The following is an 18,921-nucleotide window of genomic DNA, read 5'->3' as shown; positions in this document are numbered from 1 at the left end:
GTTACATCTCAAAGCACGCTGACGGTGATACTAAACAAAGAAGTCGCCTGCAGTCTCCCCAACAAGATGATCGTGCTAAAGGTCCTTCAAGAATGAAATTTTTTGTATGTGCCATATTAGTCGAGGAAGATTGCTCAACTGCCTTTTCTGGTTGAGCACCCAAATAATCAATCATCTACTCAATGGCAACATCACGAGTGATGCGTGAGTGGTTAAAGAGCCTCCCTTAGATAGGAAGGTTTAGCACGAAGGGGACGTCAACCAGAGTGATTGTTATCTCTCCAACCGAAAAGTGAAAAGATGGCGTCTTCTTGTGTCATCTCCTACGAATGCCCTCTGCATTCCATGGCTAATGGTGTTGTAACAGAAACAACAAAGTCCGGATGCGAAAACGGCCTCCTTGAACCAATCCGCATTAGGATGATGCAGAGCAAATATTTTGCGAGTGTGGTTCACGGACTTTAGTATCGTCTGTTCCTGTAAAGATAAATATTAATATCAAGAGGGAGATGTAATAAAAAAGTGTAATAAAAAATATACTTGTCCAGTGGAAACATGTCGGACGACATGATCAGAGTAATAGATTAAAAGGGAGGTGTTAGAGAGCCTTCCTGGGTAATCTAGGTTAACCCGCACAAGTGCCGGAACACGAATCTCCTCGGACACCTCCTCATTATCCTTAAATGAGGACGCACATGATAGACGACACCTCGAAATGTTCCCTCAACTTCTTCCCGTGATACCCCACCACGTCCTCAACCCCTCGTAACCTGCTCAACTCTCTCACACCGAGCAAGAGCAATTTGGATTGGTCTCTCCAATTTCGTTTGGATTTTAAGTCAATTCTTTTTAAAGAAAAAAATAATGAATCCTTAAAGGGTTTTCATTATTTTCAGTGATGCACTTCTAAAACTCATTAGAGGGTTTTCATCATTATGCTAACTTGAATCCTCGTCCCTCCCCTTCTTTTACAAGTGTTGTTACTATGTACTGGTTGACATCTTATGCCCAAGCAGGGCCGTCTTTGAGGGCGTGCAAAGCGGGCTACTGCATATGGCCTCAAATTTTTTACAGTTAAGCTATTACTAAATAGGGCCTCATAAATTGTTGTCACTATTAAAATGGGTTAAATATGACCTCTAATTATTTTGTCATGGTTGAACCATGACTAAATTACACAGGACCTCCAAAAAAATTGTGACGGCCTTGTGCCCAAGTCTCTTAATATGAAAACATATGAAAAAAAGTTGTGGGTTTTGCTCGTCAAAATTATAGACACGTGTCTTGTGCTGCGTGGCATAATCTCCAATATAAATCTTGCGTGGCACTCAACACACATGCAAACCGCAAACATCCTCCACGCGTCACCTTCTACAATCTTTCTATCAGTAACGGCCGTTTAACGTTCTATAAACCTGTAACCTCAAAACGACTTACCAATTTCATTATCATGAAGACCAAGATTCAAACCTCCACTAAAATGGAAACTCGTTCTACAACTCTATCATGGGAAGTTCTTATCCTCGTGGCACATCACCTTGACCCCAAAACATTAGCCATAGCTTCATGCGTATCAAAATCATGGCTACATTCTATGTCCTCTGATCAACTTTGGAAACCAATCGTGACAGCCCATTTTCCCTCGCTTTCCACTCTTCCATCCGCCGTCTCATATTGCCGGTTGTTTGCATTAGGCCGCTCTTCTGCCATGCGCCGCCGTCAGACTCCTTCTAAGCCAACCCTTTCCCTCGGTGATCTTTTCTTTGGGGTCTCCATTACTTCCAAGAGCGACTCTCGCGTGGTGGCCACCACATCCAGACCTGTGGACGCACTGGTGATGGATCCTCCCGGCGTGTTTAGTTTTAGTGTTGGTTTCGAGGACTGTGTATTGAGGAAGACCGAGGGTTTGGAGGAGGTGGTTAGGGTTACGTGGAATGTGGTGGTGAAAGGATGGAGAGGGGTTTTCACTTTGATGGATTGTGAGAGGAAAGTGAGGTTTGTGGGTGGCGGCGAGGAGTGGTTTTCAGAGGAGCTTCCGGCGCCAAGTTGTTGTTCAAAAGTGGTGGCGAGTTCAGTGGTGGCGGATGTGAAGGTGGGGATGTGTGATGGTGGTGGGAAAGTGAGGGTGGAGAAGGTAAGCATGGGGATTTTGAGTGTTGTTGATTGGAGGTATGTTGGTGTTGAAGATGGTCTTAGATACTTGCAACATTTTCTTGTAACTTAATGATGCATTGTACACACTCGTCATATGTATATAAAAGTCCTTCTCCAATGAATGTTTTTTATTCTATCTTTTCAGTAAGAGACATGCTATGCTTACAAGAGATTAGTAAATAACAAGGATGCTGAATGAAAAATATCACCAATTTGTGGTCAAAGAAAATGGAATTTGGGTACAGTGAATGCAATAATGGGCCCGTTTGTTTTGGCTTTTTTTAAAAATGATTTTTATAGTGTTACCAAATTTTGTGAAAAAAAATTTTACAAACAAACTTTTTATAAAAGCTTCAAATGAATGAATAGTTATTCTTAAAATGTAATTTTAGGTATTTTATCTATTTACGGGAAAAAAATTTGGAATATCAAAATTTCAAAAAATCACTTAATTTTGAAGCTGTTTCAAATAGATTTTCATAAAAATCATTTTTGAAATACAACTTTTTGAAAAAATACAACTTTTTGAAAAAATTATGATTTTGACTAAGTTTTGGTCTTTAATTATGTATGTTTATGTTATAGGATGTCAAATTAAGTGTTCCATTTTAGAAAAAACGAATATAAAAAAACTTGTAGTATTTTAAAAAATGGTTTTGGAAAATCTATTTTCAAAAATACAAAGAAAAAATCCAGCTGAAATAAACTGGCCCAATATAACCCAATATAGAACTAAAAGAATCGGTTACGCAATAAATATAAAACTAAAAACAAAGTGACTAAGCTTTCATATTCTATTACACTCATCGTGTACTTTATAATAAGTAACTCTAATTTAACATCGGACAATTTTAAAAAAATTTGGAAAAAATTATATGTGTCAGCATCGAACACTTCTATAGATACTTTTAAATTATTATTGGTGTCGTCGTGTAAGTGTTGGAGTTAATTTTGGGGTGGTTGATCTAACACTTCCTACAAATCAACTAGTATGGTGAGAATTGTCATCACTTATAAAGACATGTCTATATTGTCTAATGTGAGACTCTTAACACACTCCTTTACGCCTAGGACTAAACAACTAAAGCGTGGAATAAATGGTGGATAGTCTGATAGCAGAAATCATAATAGGTGGTCTATCGAATTTTAAACCAGACTCTTGATACTATGTTAAAAAATGTGGTTGGACCTAACTCATTCCTATAAAACTGGTTAGTAAGGTGAGGATTGTCTCCATTTATAAAGACATGTTCAGACTATATATTATCTAATGACTCTTAACAAGACTCTAATTACTTTATTATTTGTTATCATGTGTCACATTATTATTACTTTCTTATTTTCTTACAAGTTGAAGGTTGGGAGACATTTATCTTCTACTTTACTTTAGCCAATAATTCATTAAAAGATTGAGGATGTGATGTCTTTGTGAATTAGTTACTAAATTGGTCCTTATGAATGGAAGTAGTTTCATAACAGTTTTTGAAGATATTAGTTTGAAAATGATCTTGAGTTTATTAATTCTTTTTTTATCCTTCATGAGATAAGTATTTTTCAACAAAAAAAAAGTCTTGAAATTGATCTTGAGTGTCTTTGGAATCTGTCCAGTCAAGATTTGTGTATCTATTTAATTATATAACAGAGTTTCTACGGAAAAGAATACATCGAGTTGGACATGTTTAGAGATATCTAAGAAATCTACAAGTAGAGTGATTTGGGGAGCTGACAAAAACTGACTCAATTTTTATGTACAGAAAGTTATGTCAGGTCTTGTTGCACTTAAATACAACAATCTACTTACAAGTCTTTTGTATGAAGGTATATCGTGGTAATGAGTGCTAAAATCCTGATGTACTCGAAGGGGTATATCGTGGTAATGAGTGCTAGAATCCTGATGTACTCGAACAGGGAATAATATTGGTTCACTTTTCGACGGTATTGTCGTCGTACTTGCTGTAGAAGAGATTGCTTCAGTCACAGTCGATGCGGTCGTATTTTCCCATGTTAAATGGGGAGGTTGTTCTATATTACTTTGTGGTGGACTGAACATCCTTCTAACGTATTTCTTTTTTTGGTACAAGTTTGTTATTTCTGACTACCCTACTGTTTATTGTGGAAATTGGTAAGCAACTGCTAGTCCTTCCAAAGCCTACAAACTAAGGGTTACTTGCAGGATCGACTAGTTGATCCTAAGACAGGTGCTAATGTAACTAAGGTTTAACTTGTTTAGTTCGACACAATTTTTGACTCTATGAGAAGACGGTTCCCCACAAAGAGTTGAACATGTAAAGTTTCCATAAAAGACGTTAATGCTACCAACTGAAGGTGACTCGCGACAAACAGGACATTATAACGTTCAAAAGAGGCACACAACGAATGTATCCTTGGTAAACTCTATTATCGTAATAGAATTGTGTTCAGTAATTTAAATGACAATGTAAAAAGACAGTTCAAAAGTAAATGAAAATAAGACAAAGTGTTCAAAAGGAACGATAGAAAAATAAGGAAATTCCATTGAAGTGAAAATGGTGATCCACGTACATTAGCACTCTTGAAAACTTTTGCTTCCTCGCTATGGGAATATGAAGTTTCTACAAGTTATTTTTAGTACAAGTGAACACCCGGAGTCCCTTTGGGGATCTCATATTCATAATACAATAAAATAACTACCTACAGGTTACATAACTGCCAAGTAACTGCCTATAAGCCAAACAACTGGCTGCACGATCCTACGTAACCGCTCCTTATATTTCTGGCGCTCATTTTAAGAGCCAAGTCTTCGCTAACCGCTGGAGTTTGAATTTCAAATTAACCTGCTCGAATCTTCCTTTCGACGTTATCCCTGCCATACCCCAATTTTTGACCCTAAGATCATATATCATTCATATCCCAATCATTAATCAAGAGCTTCACTTGGAAGTTTTGTTTGTGGTGTTGCACTCACCTCATCAATAAGAGGGACCATCAAGCACCAATGATTGTTTATCTTGTATGCATATTATACTAACCCAAATACCAAAAATATTGCTTTGTTTCTTTGTATGCTTTTGTTTTATAGGTACTAAGCCAAGACATCCATAAGCAAGGCATTTTCCACATTTTTGACAGCATGAAATCGATTTCCCTCTTGGGTAAATCGATTTCCCTGCAGCAATTTTCAACAAAATCACATTCTGGACAGCATGAAATCGATTTCCCTCCTGGGTAAATCGATTTCCCTAGTGTATTTTACGCCAAATTCTCTTCTGGAACAGAGTGAAATCGATTTCACTCCTGGGGAAATCGATTTCCTTGGGGCGAAATTCAAAAAAAAATAGAGAGGGAAGCTTGATTTGATTTTAGCACCTATTTTCTTTGACCATTTTTGTCATTTTACCAATTTGCCACCTCACCAAAGTTAATTCCCTTCATTAATTCCATTTTAACCTCATTTTACCATTTAAACACCAATTAAACACAAGATTAATTACCAAATGCCAAATGACCAAATTGCCACTACTCTTACTCTCATCCTATAAATAGAGGTCTCTACACTCTCATTTCTCAAGCTTGGAGAGCCAAAAAATTGCTTGCAAATTCATTTATCACCCTTTCCAAAACCCTCACCCAAAGTTCATTCTCATAGAATTAGTGAGATTCACATTGAATCTTACTAATTTTGAACTAAACCTTCTACATTTCACTCTTTTCTTTGTTTGTTCATCTCCAATTTTGAAGGATCTACACACTTTGTGCTTGTTCTTGAAGTTACTTCAACATTTGTTTCAAGAATTGGTAAATTCCTAAATTCTAAGATGTAGATCTTTGTTGCTTGTGTTCAATGCATCTTTGATGCTATATTGGTCATATTTGATGGTGAATTGATGGAAAATTCGTGCTCAAGTTGATGTGTGACCATAAGGTGTTTGTATATTTGTTCAAATCAAGTTTCATGCCTTTAAACGGTGTTTTTGCTGAAATTTGCACTGGTGAAATCGATTTCCTTAAGGCTAAAATCAATTTCATGATGTACGTAACTTGTTTTTTTTTAAAACTGCACTATGGAAATCGATTTCCCCCTGCATGAAATCGATTTCCTGCTGGCAGAATGTGGTTTTTTGCCTTTTTCTCAACATGTTTTGGTATCTCTTCTTCCTATACTTCCTTGATTATGTGCTTGTGTAATTTTCATTGTTCTCTTTTATTTCTTGTGATCGATGAAGGTCTTAACATCTTGAGAATTCTATGGATTCTTGATGAAGACTAGATCATGTTATCTTTTCATTATTTTTCTTCTTATTTCTTATTTTCATCTTATTTTCTTTTGATCAATGAAAGTCTTGACATCTTGAGAATTCTATGGATTCTTGATAAAGACTAGATCAATTTATGTTTTCATTCTTATCTCTTTCATCTTATTTTCTTTTGATCGATGAAAGTCTTGACATCTTGAGAATTCTATGGATTCTTGATAAAGACTAGATCAATTTATGTTTTCATTCTTATCTCTTTCTTCTTATTTTCTTTTGATCGATGAAAGTCTTAATATCTTGAGAATTCTATGGATTCTTGATAAAGACTAGATCATTTCTTCTTCTTCTTCTTCTTCTTATTTCTTTTGATTGGTGATTTTGATACATGGAGAATCCTCCTACATTTGTCCCGACTCGATAAAAAAAAGATCAAATATGGAAGAGAATTGTATGCGGTTGATTTAAGACTTATGGAGGTTTATCGTGTAGTCGCTATGATTTTATCAAGCTTCTGATAAATTTCCGTTGAATTTAAATCCGAGAACATCTTTCACTCACCATCGATCTTTCTTACTAACTTTGATAACATACTTGACAAGTTTCAAGATGGTTATCTTTAACATCTAACAACTAACTTTAATTTCCGCAATTTATTATATTGCTCTTTATTTCTCGCTTTATCGCTTTATTTTATCATTTCATCATGTTTATGTTTCCGCCGTTTTCTCTTTGTCCATTTGGACGTTTATATTTCGCTATTTTTTTCTTTGACCACTTGGACCATACTTTACTTTTATGCTAAAACACTAATAATCAACAAAAATCTAAAAAAAACTCTTAAGGCTCTCTTTCGGACTATTGGTTACTATCCCGAGCATTTTGGAGATTCGGACTTATGGACTTAGTGCCTCTGGACCTTTATTTTGTTGTTACTATGTTGTTATTCTGTCTGTCTGGCATTTGATTGTTTTCTGTTTGTGTATGCAGGTATTTCCTTGAAAGTCCTTGATGGTTAATTCCAAGGCATTGAGATAAGGATTTTACCCGAAAACAGCCGTTACTCTGCCCGATTTTCGTCAGAATTTTAATGTGCTTAATGCGAAGTGGTGCTAAGATAATAAGTTCATCTGGATCCCCAAGTGGTAATGCTCCATTTTAATGTTAATATTCCAAAGGATGGGAAATCTACCTTGAATCGTAATGTCAAGTGTTGGCTTCTTATTTCGGTTAGACCGTTCTTCTCCTTAGCTTTTATTTTACGCATTAGGATAGCCTCTTCATCTCCTCTCATTCTTAAATTTTCAAAATCTTCTCCCTTTTTCAAAAACCTTCTTATGTCTGTAAAACCTCTTTTTAAACCTTTTTTAAAAAAAATATCTTTTGCCCTAAGTTTAGACACTGTTAATTGTCGAAACGAGTGGTTATACCCCACGATTTTGAAATTGATTGATATAATGAGATCTTTTCCGCGTGAGAGAGCTAGTGGCATAATCGTCGATTTTATCTGAGTTGGAGCCCTTCTTTCATTTGCGATGCAAAGAACTCGTTTGTTCTCATGCTCAAGATCAATGGCTGAGTATTTCTCTCTGACGACAAAGTGTTTATTCGTTTTAAAAATGTTTTCCCTTTTAAGCGGAACTACATTAGCTCTGACTTCTCCATTGCACCAAGGAGGTATGTAGGCACAAGGCTTAACGTCTTGCCGAGCTTATTTTAACAATAAAACAAACTCTTTTTTAACACACACGACACAGATTTTCAAAAAGGTTCCTGTGGAGTACCACAAATATGAGGGGTGCTTAAAACCTTCCCCTTGTATAATCAACACCCGAACCTGAGTTCTCTTTTTGTTTTAAAAAACAACTTTGGGTTTTTCGTTCTTTTCCCCTTTCCTTTGGAAACAATAAAGCGCGGTGGCGATTTCAAACGAAATATTGAGTCGAGTCAATTCCATGGCTTTGATCTCAGAATTTCCCCGCTACAATCCCCTAGCACAAACTCAATCACCAATTCTTCTAAGTCTTAACCTTCCAAATGGTCGACAGAACAAGGGTCGACGCGTTGTCCAGGTTGTGTCGACTTTTCCTCCCTGGTAACTTGAATCTTTTCTCTCTTTTTCTATCTTTCTACAATCCCTTAGATCCAATTTGTGGGGTTCAAACCCTTAATCTGTAGGACTTTTCTCTCAATTGCGCCATCAACCTACCTTACTAGATTTTTCCACTAACACCTACCATTTCTCAATCTCATGCAACGAAGTTTGAGAGGAAGTTATGTGCAGAACTAAAACAAAATAAGGTTTTAAAAAACAAAAATCAACTAGACATAAAGGGTTCCATTGGGCGTACCAATTTTCTTACTCTTGATTTTGATAAACAACTGCTAGTCTTCCGAAATCGATACTTCGGTTCCTTGCAGGATCGACTAGATTGATCCTAAGACATATGCGTATAATTTTTATGTTGTTCGGGGTTTTCTGGATACTAAGGTGTTTGATAATGGTAATTCAAAAGACAATACAAGTAAATGTACAGACTTGTTTGTAAAGATAAAAGGGTAAAAGAAGATTTATCTTGACTGGAAAGTAAATGGATTCGACTGTAAAGAGAATGAAAAAGACTTTGAATGCGAATAAATTGCTTTAGAAATAAAAAATGGTGTTTCAAATGTACATTATCAGAAACTCGTTTCTCAACCCGCTTAGATACTTTGAGTGATTTGAGTACGATACAATATTGAACACACAGAAATCTAATTGCTAAGACCCCTATTTATACTAATTCGACTATAACGGCCTTCTCTCTAAAAGATGACATGTTCTCGTCTCCATGCGCTTCGTCTCTCACAAGTCTCCATGCGTCTTTCTTCACGAACTGATAAGTCTAAAATACAGTTGGTTGCCAATTTTGAATTTCTCCGTGTCGAACTCCAAGTCTGGACCGTTTCAAAAACTTTCTAAGTCCCAACGTAACATAACCTTGCCAATATGTCCAGCTCTTCGCCAAGTTTCTGTCGAAACCTTCCAAATACTACGTCGAAATCAGCCTCTTTTATGAAATATTTCCTTTATTCTCTTGACATCTTATTCGTTATTGAGCGTCGAATTTGCAGCTAAGAATCTCATGACTAAGTCACACTTAACATTTCATAAAGCGGACTAGCTATTATAGGGACTTTATTTATTTTGAAAAAACAAATATAATAAAGAAATGTCTTTTATTATTATTAATAAGTAATTCGATACAAGTAGCAAAAGTATTGGCCTATAGGGCTTACACCAACACATCTATGCAGAGCTGTTAAGGTAATGTTATATTATCGAGAATATTTCGAAGAAGATTCATATCGAAAGAGAACCAGCCAGTCAGCTTCAGAAGGATTTTAACAGATACGACAAACATTTGAAACCAAAAGAATCTTCATTTAAGGAAAAGAAAAACTAAGACACAAGGCATGGTCAGAAGCCTCAATACGGTAATTACAATAAATATCACTTTAGAGAATGCAAATCCAGACCAATAAGATGTTATCAGTTCCAAGAGCTAGGCCACAAGTCGGAAGATTGTCCTTGGATTTAAATTCAAGGAGCATAGAAGGTAGTACCAAGTGAAAGGCGGAGTTTATCCCTTGGACACTCTTAAATCCCAGAGTATATATATATATATATATATATATATATATATATATATATATATATATATATATATATATATATATATATATATATATATATATATATATATATATATATATATATATATATATATATATATATATATATATATATAACCTATCCCTATTCTTTTGGATGCGAGTGTCAGAATTGTTCATTTTAATCAAGTGTGTAAGTGTGTAGGTTAAAGGAGGGGGTACAAATAAGCGACAAATGTTCAAGTGTGAACCAAACTTAAGTATGAGACCAAGCATGGATTGTGAAAGGGACTATGTCGAATTGACTCTTTAGTAGGTGAAGGGAAACCCCTTAAGAAGTTATTACAAAATGTAACCTATAGACTTTAATTGACACTTACATATATTCAACAAAAATTAAAAATTTTAATGTTAATAATGAACACTTAGGGTCCGTTTGGTTCAAAAGAGGAGAGGGGAGGGGAGGAAATTTAATCGAGGGGAGAGGGTGGAGGGGAAGGGAGGGGAGGGATTTAACTAAATATATGTTTGGTTCAAATAAGGGAAGAGGAGTGGAGGGATTTTTAACAACAAGTATGTTTGGTTCACAAGGGAATGAGAGGGATTTTAAAATCAATTTACCTTTTTATCCTTATAAATATTATTATTTGTGCTTAGTAAAAATAATTCTAAATAACAATAGTATTGAGTAAATTTCACCAAATAAAAACTTGTTCATTCATATACCATAATATAACCGTAAACAACAACACACATTAGTTGAACTATATATTTTCAACGCAAATCAAACCATTATATGATCTTATGATTCATCTAACCCAATAAAACAATTTTTATAATTAAAAATAAATAAAATAATGTTAGAATATTAAAAAAATTAAAAAAATAATATTAGAGTTAAAATTTTTATTTATAACATAATATATTATATTTGCATATATTGTATATTGTTATTATTATTATTATTAATTGTATAATAAAAAAAGCCTTATTACTATCATATATAAGAACTAATATAAGTATAAGTATGTTAGTGTATTATTGTAAAAAAATAATATAATATCAAAAAGGGAACTTCAACAAAATAAAAAGGAAAAAAACTCACTTGAGAGCAACAACACATAAATAGCAACTGCACAATAGAAAAAAAATAAACTTCCCTCCCCTCCAAATCCCTCAAATTTGGAGGGGAGCAAAAAGTGAGTCTAGGTGAGATTTTGCTCCCCTCCCCTTATAAAAAATGAACCAAACACATATTTTTATAAATATCCCCTCCCCTCCCCTCCATCTACTCCCAACCAAACGGACCCTTATAGAAATTTTAATATAATTAAGCCTAATATATAATACTCTACTAAATTTTCTCATAAAAAGAATTGGTCATAAGATTAATATTAATATAAATTATCTATATATAGATTATCAATAATGTTTTTTTTGTTGAATTTGATCTATTGAAAACTGATATTGTGAAGAAAAATGTTTATCTTTTCATGTTAAATGTTTTAAAGCATTTTTAGGCTTGTAAGTTTTAGTATGGAAATATGGTGAAATAATTTTGTATGCTTAATTCAGAGTTTACAGACTAGCTCAACAACTGTCGATTTTGTTTCGCTGTTCCTAGAGAATGCTCATGATTTTTAGATTGATTCAGTGGATTTTACTATTTCATCTCCCTCGACTCATGGAAAACAGAAAAACAATACTCCAATAAATTAAAAAACATATGCTCAACAAAAATTAAAAACTTTAATATTAATAATGAACACTTATACAAATTAAAAACCTCATTTTCTGGTATCCAAAGTCTTTAAAGCAAGGTGGAGTATTGGGAACGGAAGTGAAATGATGATGAAGGAATCTTGGATTAGAGGAAAAGGCGAAGGTTGTGTGAGTGGCCATGAAGGGCAAATGGCTAAGGAAATCCTCATGGTTTCTTTGGTGGAGGATGTTGTGGAAGAAACTATGATATGACGAGAGGAGCATAATGAGGTTTATAATGTCAAGTCAGGTGAAAAGGAAGGAGGAAGGGAATTAGAGTAGTATTTGGAATATCATAACTCCGCCTAGAGCTAAACACTTGCTATGGTGAATTTGTAAGGGCTGCCTCCCATCTCGCTCTAGACTCCGTCAACACCATGTCCAATATCCCATTATTTGTCAAAATTGCAGTATCGATGATGAGGATGATTGACATGTATTTGTTGGGTGCACCTCCATTCTCCAGTGTAAAACATGTAACACCTTCAAAGATAAAAACAAAAATATTTTTAATCCTAAAAATATTGTTCATATTTTTTTTTTTCAAAAAACAATTTTTATTTTTTACTTCTCAAACAAACAATAAAGCAAACTTTTAAAATAATACATATCCAAATTACTATTTTACTTATAAAAAATCATATTGAATCCATATACAACTAATTTTCAAAAATCAAATTGTATCTTTTTTAATAATTTCTTTAAAAAACTATTCAAATACATTCTAATCAAATCAGACTAAAGAATAAAATTAAAATTAAAAAGGTATTTTGCTTATATTTTTTCAAGAAACTTTAGTAGTATCTATGTATATTAAAAATATCTATTGGAAGTACGAACCGTCGTGGCTGCGGCGTAGTCCACTTATCTCTTTGCATTGAACTTTTTAACACATTTTCCCCTTTCAAGATAAGGTGTAGCCAACACAAAAAGTGAAGCGAAATTTCGGTCTTCAGACCAAAGCCTTGTGGTTATGGCAACTATGATATCTAAAAGTGCTTGTGCAAGAACTGCTCATGATGTTGGTTCCTCAAAATGGTATTCTTCTCTTGCTAGGAACAAGAATCCACATTTTGGCTTGTTTCTCCGTTCTTTCAAAATCAGGGCTTGTCACTCCATCAATAACAACAATAAGGATATCTACAAACAAGTGGGTCTGTTCCAAAATGCTGTCTTTTTTTGTGTAAGAGCAAATACTTCTGGTTTTGCTTTTATTGTTTTCTCACTTGTTTCTAACCCAGTTTTGTTATGTTGATTTTTGGTTCAACCCAAATTCTAATAGCATTACTGAAGAATGTTTTGCTTTTGGATACATACTGCTTTATCTCACTTGTTTGTTCCCTCAATAATGACTATAATTGAAATAAAATCAGGTTTATTTTCACTGAGAAGGAAAATTGACGACGCAGTTATTCGTGCTGAGATGTATGCATCAACAGCTTTGGAAAAGGAAGAAGCTAGTTGGATTAAGCAGGAAGAAATGGTGCGTGGTTCGGATCTGTGGGATGACACAACTAAGTCCAATGACATTCTTGTCAAGTTAGCTAACAGTGCAAAAGTGGTTGATTCTCTAAAGGACTTGAGATACAAGGTTATTTTCTGTTCCCATCTCTTTCAATTAAACTATCTCAGTATTATTTGAAAAGAATGTAATCATTTGTTGTATGTCAAGTAGGTAGAGGAAGCACAGCTGATTAAGCAGTTGACTGAGGTGAATGCTATTGATTATGGGCTGTATAAACAAGCATATGATGCTTCTATAGATGTGGGCAACATTCTGGATCAGTATGAGATATCCAAGCTTCTTAAGGGTCCATTTGATATGGCCGGAGCATGTTTGGTAATAAAAGCTGGACCTGCCGGCATCTATTCAAAGGTTTCATACCTAGTCTTTTAACTTAATTACAATTAGGTTAGATGTGTAACTTGTGAATCATGTTGGTGGTGTATGATAGATTTTGTGTTATTATATTCTATGAAAGCTTAACCTTGATAATGGTGCATTCTACAATTGATTTTGAACTTAGCAATTATCACGAGCCATGTCATCTTATAATCCATGTACTTGACCATACCAAGTGGAAAACAGATGTTTTTGATTGTTCTTGAACTATATATGCAATTTATCCTGTTTTTGACCTACTTTTGTATGAATCAAGCTCTGGGCAGAACAACTCCTACAAATGTATTTTGGATGGGCCAAAAGACTAGGTTATGAAGGAAGGATTGTTGACAGATGTCAGATCGAGAATGGAGGAATTCATTCAGCAACTATAGAGTTTGAATTCGAATGTGCCTATGGCTATCTCTTGGGGGAAAAAGGAGTTCACCATTTGATAAGGGGTTCTCCAAATGAATCTTCTCAGTTTGAGGTGCAAACAATTCCTTTCATACCTATCAGTAGAACTGGTTTTCCTTTCTAGTTGAAACTGTTGAATAATGTTTTCTTTTTCATACTGAGTTTGATCTTTGAAAAACTGATATTGTGAAGAAAAATATTCTAATTTCTTAAATTTGAATTTTATCTTTTCGTGTTAAATATTTTAAAGCATTTTTTGGCTCTTAAACTATTTTTATATAGTGAAATAAGTTTGCCTGCTTAATTCAAAATTTGCAGACTAGCTCAGCAACCGTAGATGTTGTTCCGTTGTTCCTAGAGAATGCTCGTGATTTTGAGATTGATTCAGCAGATTTGATTATTTCATCTCCCTCGACTCATGGAAAACAGAAAAAACAAATTGAGTGTACCGTATGCGTTCAGCATGTACCTACTGGGATATGTGTCCAATCGTCTGGTATGCATATTCTTATTTGTTTAGTTCTTTAATTATATGTTCAAGAGCATGTATCAGAATTATGAAATAGAGGATTTTACTGAATTACATTTTTTCTGTGAAGGTGAGAGAAGCCGGTTTGCAAATAAGATGAAAGCACTAAATAGATTGAAAGCAAAACTTGAAGTGATAGCAGTTGAACAAGGAGTTGATAGTATAAATAGTATAGTGAAGGATAAAATAGTGAATCTGTGGGAAGAAGAAACTCGGAGGTATGTATCGCATCCGTACAAGTTAGTACATGATGTAAAGACTGGCGTTGAGATGTTAGACTTGAATACTGTTTTGGATGGGAATATTGGACCTTTTGTTGCAGCTCATATTAATACCAGAGAGCTATAAATGTCATCAATTTTGAATTGATCTTGATTTACTGAAATTATTCTTATCCACCAATCATTTAGGATGATATATATATTTAGTCTTTACACTTTTTTGGTTCATTTTTTTGGTCTCAAAACTTTCCTTTGTTAAAACTCCAAGAATGTGTAACTACTATCAAATTAAGTTACATATACACGATTATCTAATCCAAAATCTCAAAATAAATTAACGAAATAAAGTGTTGTACATAGATGTCTTCAAAGTTCTATTTACTACAAAAATAGTAGTGTGCTTATTTGTGGTGTTGGGAAGAATCAATGCAAACGATTGCGCAAGCGTAGATTGTAATTCTTTGTAGTTATAGAGGTTGACATTGAATTCTCTGCAACTTCTTCTGGAATTATATAGTCAGGATCATCAACACAATTCACATCATCTGGTAAATCAGTATCTATCCATTGAGACCAATCATCCACATCATCATCCACATCATCATCCATATCCAACTCCCAAGAAGACTCCTTTATTTTTTGCATGGTGTTAATCTTGTTGACCAGTGTTTGGAGTATTTCATGATTCAATCTTTCATAGTCCCTGCATGATAATTAACATTCAACTCTCAGAATTACTAAATATAAACTCTACATATACAGAACAAATTTTTATTTTATGTACACTTACTTATATGTGCAAATTGCATATAAAAGTTGAGCTGAAGCAGATAGCATGAAAAATAACCGGACTTTGTTTATTATCCATGTTTGTTGCTCCATATTATCGTTACTTAAACGAATAATGAATACTTCCACAAAGAGAGCAGCACAAAGCTCTGCAGATAAACAATTCATAACATGTTATGCTTAGTCGATACTCGATTAATTAGTTACTGTTTAAAAATTAAATACACTTGCTGGTAAACTTACCAAGGTAAAGTAATGGCCTAACATTGTAAGTTTGCTTTGTGCTAGTCAACATATAGATGACAAAGATTGAAATGGCATAAATGAAGAAAGCTTTAATAACTCTTGATTCAAGCAACATGGCATTTTGCAAAGCAAAGATTTTATCCAAAACAACAAACATGGTAGCTTGCTTTTCTTCAAAAGATTCCTATATAGCACAAATGGAGAATCTGTTTAAAATCTTTAAGGATACATGTGCATAAGGAACTAACACCCAAAACAATTGTCTACAAAAAATTACAAACCTGAGCATATAATATATTTTTTGAATTTTCCATTAATCGATTGTGAAGTCCTTGCATTTGTTCCTGTCTCCGTAGAAGCTCTTCTTGTTGCCTATGTCCGTATTCAGCAAAATATTGTAGGCTTTTTCTACATTTTATCAATTATAAGGTTAACATCTTGCCAAATACAATCTATGAATACAAATTTATAAGTTTGATCAGTCATACCTGCTTTCCTCTAATGCCTTGAGTTGAACCTCATTCAACGAATTTAGGCCTTGGAGTGCTGTGGATTGTCCATCTAAAAGTTGTTGTTGTTTATCTAAAGAAATCCCTGCCATATTCTCAATATCTTCCGCTTTGCTTTGCAGAGTGTTCATCTTTGATGACATAGCATCTCCAACTTTGATTACCTCATTCTCAATTTCAATAGCTTCGTCTCTTAACTTTTCTATTTCTATGCCCAAATTACTATAAGACTCCTTGAGCAATGCTACCCCTTCTTCTAAATTCCTCCCGAGTTGCTCTTGTCCTTCTTGTAGTTGCGATTGTGATATTGCAATGTTCTTAGTTTGCTCATAAACACTCTCAGAATGCCTTAATACCACATCGATATGACCTTCCACATTCTTAACCGTCTGAGCAACTAGTTGTGCATGACTATTAACATATTCAAGAGAATCAGATATCTGTTTTGAGCCTTGTATTAGATGTTCTGATTTCTCTTCAATACTATCTAACTTATCCTCAACATACTGAGCAGAACTTTTCAGTTCGGTCACAAGTCTCTCAGTTTCATGCTTGAATGCATGTGTCCTGTAAAAATACACATAATACTTAAAAAAACAAAAACATTTATAGAATAGACAAATGATTGTAAAAAAACGATTGCACTTAACTGTAATTGGTAACAAATTGAGTTGGTTTCGAGATAGAATTCAAGATAAACGCTATGAGCAAATTCATCTAAACTCTTTAGGCATGTAGCAATCGATGTTTTTGAGTCACATTGAGGAAACGAAGCCCGACCAGAGTCCCTCTGAAAGCAATCACTTAGATGCCAAGCTAACCTAGACCTTTTGTCATCAACAGCCAAAATCTCAGAACAACCAGCAAAAAGATGTTGATAAGCATTTTGCCAACAAGTATTCGAGCCAACCATTTTATTCTTGGCATTCTCTATTAGCTTCATTCCCTTAGGATCATTGAAAGCCTCGATTGAGAATTCAGCACTAGAGCCTCTAAAACTTGCTTGATTTCCATACGACCTCTCGCTGTAGTGTTTCTCTTTAGATGATGAAAACCAGCCCCATGATTCACATCTTAATGACAACGAGACCAAAATAAGAACAAGAAGACGAACCGCGTGATCCATTCACTTTCAGTTAAACCTGCATCAAACACAAGTATTATAGATTAGCCAAATTCTAACATGTTGAGAATTGGTTAAACTAGAAAGAGTGAAGAAACAAAGACACGCGTACCTTGCAGGCGGAGAAGTTGAAGGAATGGAGAAGGAACAAGGATGGTTACGGAAGAAGGAGAAGAAACAGGGACGCGTACGTAAAGTATTAAAGGATGTTCCATTGTGTCTTTTCGATTTTCACTTCGTTTCACAAACACTGACTTCGTTTCAGAACAGAGACAACTGGTTGGAATTCAATTCAAAACTAACATAGTAGGCAACTTTCCTTTTATCTATTTTCTTTTCGTGTATTGCACTTTTCTTTTTTGCTTTATGCCAGTCCTGTTTCATCCCCCTCCCGATCGCAGTTGTCGAACCGTGTTGTATTGCACTTTTCATAAGTGGTAAATCAAATATTTCTTTATTTCAAATTTAGATAATCAATTAAAGTCATTTACATCGTAAATATATATTCAATCAGGAAATAAATATATTAAGAAGGGAAATGTTAAATATAGGAGTTTTTTTTACTCAAAATAAAGGGAAAATTAACTTGCCATCCCGGGTGGTGTTTTGACCATTTTACCAATGTAAAAATATCAAATATTTTGAAATTTCCGGTTCGTATCGGAAATTTCGCAAATGTACCGAAAATTTGTCGAGATTTACTAAATTACTGCGCATGATGAGCCATACCGGAAAATGAAATTTTCGGACAGAAAATTTTATATTTCCGGTATGAATCACTAGTTAATAATCATACCGGATATTTAAAATTTCAGGTACCAGAAATTTCAAATTTTGTTGACCTAACATATTCTTATCCAGTCTATGATTATGCATCCCACAATCTAACCATCACCTTCCAATCGATACCACTCGGAACAGATTTCAGTCTAAATGGACATCTAAGCCTCATAATATAATTGCCATCTGAAGGGGCCGCAACTTCATTTTTCTTTTTGTAATTTCCTCCTCGATCACAGCTCATAATCAATTTATTCTTCCTCCCTCACATTCCATTAGCAAAATCGGATCGGATTGTAAAAACAGCAACACCATGAGTTGTTCCAATAGCACATGCCCATTCTAGAACCTTATCTCGTGATTCAAAAATCTGACAATCACAAAAATGTAGAATGACAAAGCTTCATTAAATGATATAAACAAAAACAAAAATTGTGTATGACATGAGATAAACATACCGTATCTGTCACGAAGTACTGTGTAAGATCACTGCAAAAATTCGTAGAAGAAGCTGAAGCTGCCGGTTCAGGATCGCAAAGATATAAAACTTCATCTGTCATACCGAAAATTTCACTTTACGAAAATTTCCGGTAACGTTTTATATATCGGAGATTTGGGAAATTTCCG

General features: G+C 34.5%; 3 protein-coding genes across 4 annotated transcripts; 2 read left to right on the top strand and 1 right to left on the bottom strand.

Annotated features, from left to right (window-relative positions):
- The first annotated feature begins 1,428 nt into the window (after nucleotides 1-1,428).
- Nucleotides 1,429-2,285, top strand: LOC131600028 (probable F-box protein At5g04010). The gene has a single exon (XM_058872259.1). The coding sequence runs from the start codon at nucleotides 1,451-1,453 to the stop codon at nucleotides 2,222-2,224; it is 774 nt and encodes a 257-aa protein (XP_058728242.1). The 5' UTR covers nucleotides 1,429-1,450; the 3' UTR covers nucleotides 2,225-2,285.
- A 10,368-nt stretch (nucleotides 2,286-12,653) lies between these two features.
- On the top strand, nucleotides 12,654-15,117 carry LOC131595616 (peptide chain release factor PrfB3, chloroplastic-like). 2 transcript variants are annotated; one of them, XM_058868012.1, is made up of 6 exons: nucleotides 12,654-12,952; nucleotides 13,172-13,389; nucleotides 13,474-13,674; nucleotides 13,958-14,170; nucleotides 14,416-14,593; nucleotides 14,697-15,117. In XM_058868012.1, exons 1-6 carry the CDS (start codon nucleotides 12,772-12,774, stop codon nucleotides 14,972-14,974), a joined length of 1,269 nt encoding a protein of 422 aa, XP_058723995.1. In that variant the 5' UTR covers nucleotides 12,654-12,771; the 3' UTR covers nucleotides 14,975-15,117. The 2 variants fall into 2 exon arrangements, with proteins under 2 accessions (XP_058723995.1, XP_058723996.1); XM_058868013.1 differs by having other exon boundaries at nucleotides 12,810-12,981.
- Nucleotides 15,118-15,270: 153 nt separating this feature from the next.
- Nucleotides 15,271-17,780, bottom strand: LOC131595615 (protein GAMETE EXPRESSED 1-like). The gene is made up of 7 exons (XM_058868011.1): nucleotides 17,627-17,780; nucleotides 17,042-17,533; nucleotides 16,371-16,958; nucleotides 16,164-16,290; nucleotides 15,880-16,066; nucleotides 15,638-15,785; nucleotides 15,271-15,550 (listed from the first exon to the last, which is right to left on the bottom strand). The coding sequence occupies exons 2-7, from the start codon at nucleotides 17,515-17,517 to the stop codon at nucleotides 15,271-15,273; spliced, it is 1,806 nt and encodes a 601-aa protein (XP_058723994.1). The 5' UTR covers nucleotides 17,518-17,533; nucleotides 17,627-17,780.
- Between the last annotated feature and the right edge of the window lie 1,141 nt (nucleotides 17,781-18,921).

The sequence above is a fragment of the Vicia villosa genome, linkage group LG4 (genome assembly GCF_029867415.1).
Source record: "Vicia villosa cultivar HV-30 ecotype Madison, WI linkage group LG4, Vvil1.0, whole genome shotgun sequence".
In the NCBI taxonomy this organism is placed as follows: Eukaryota; Viridiplantae; Streptophyta; class Magnoliopsida; order Fabales; family Fabaceae; genus Vicia; species Vicia villosa.
The sequence above is the reverse complement of the archived record's forward strand: the minus strand, read 5'-3'. Positions and strand labels throughout refer to the sequence as shown.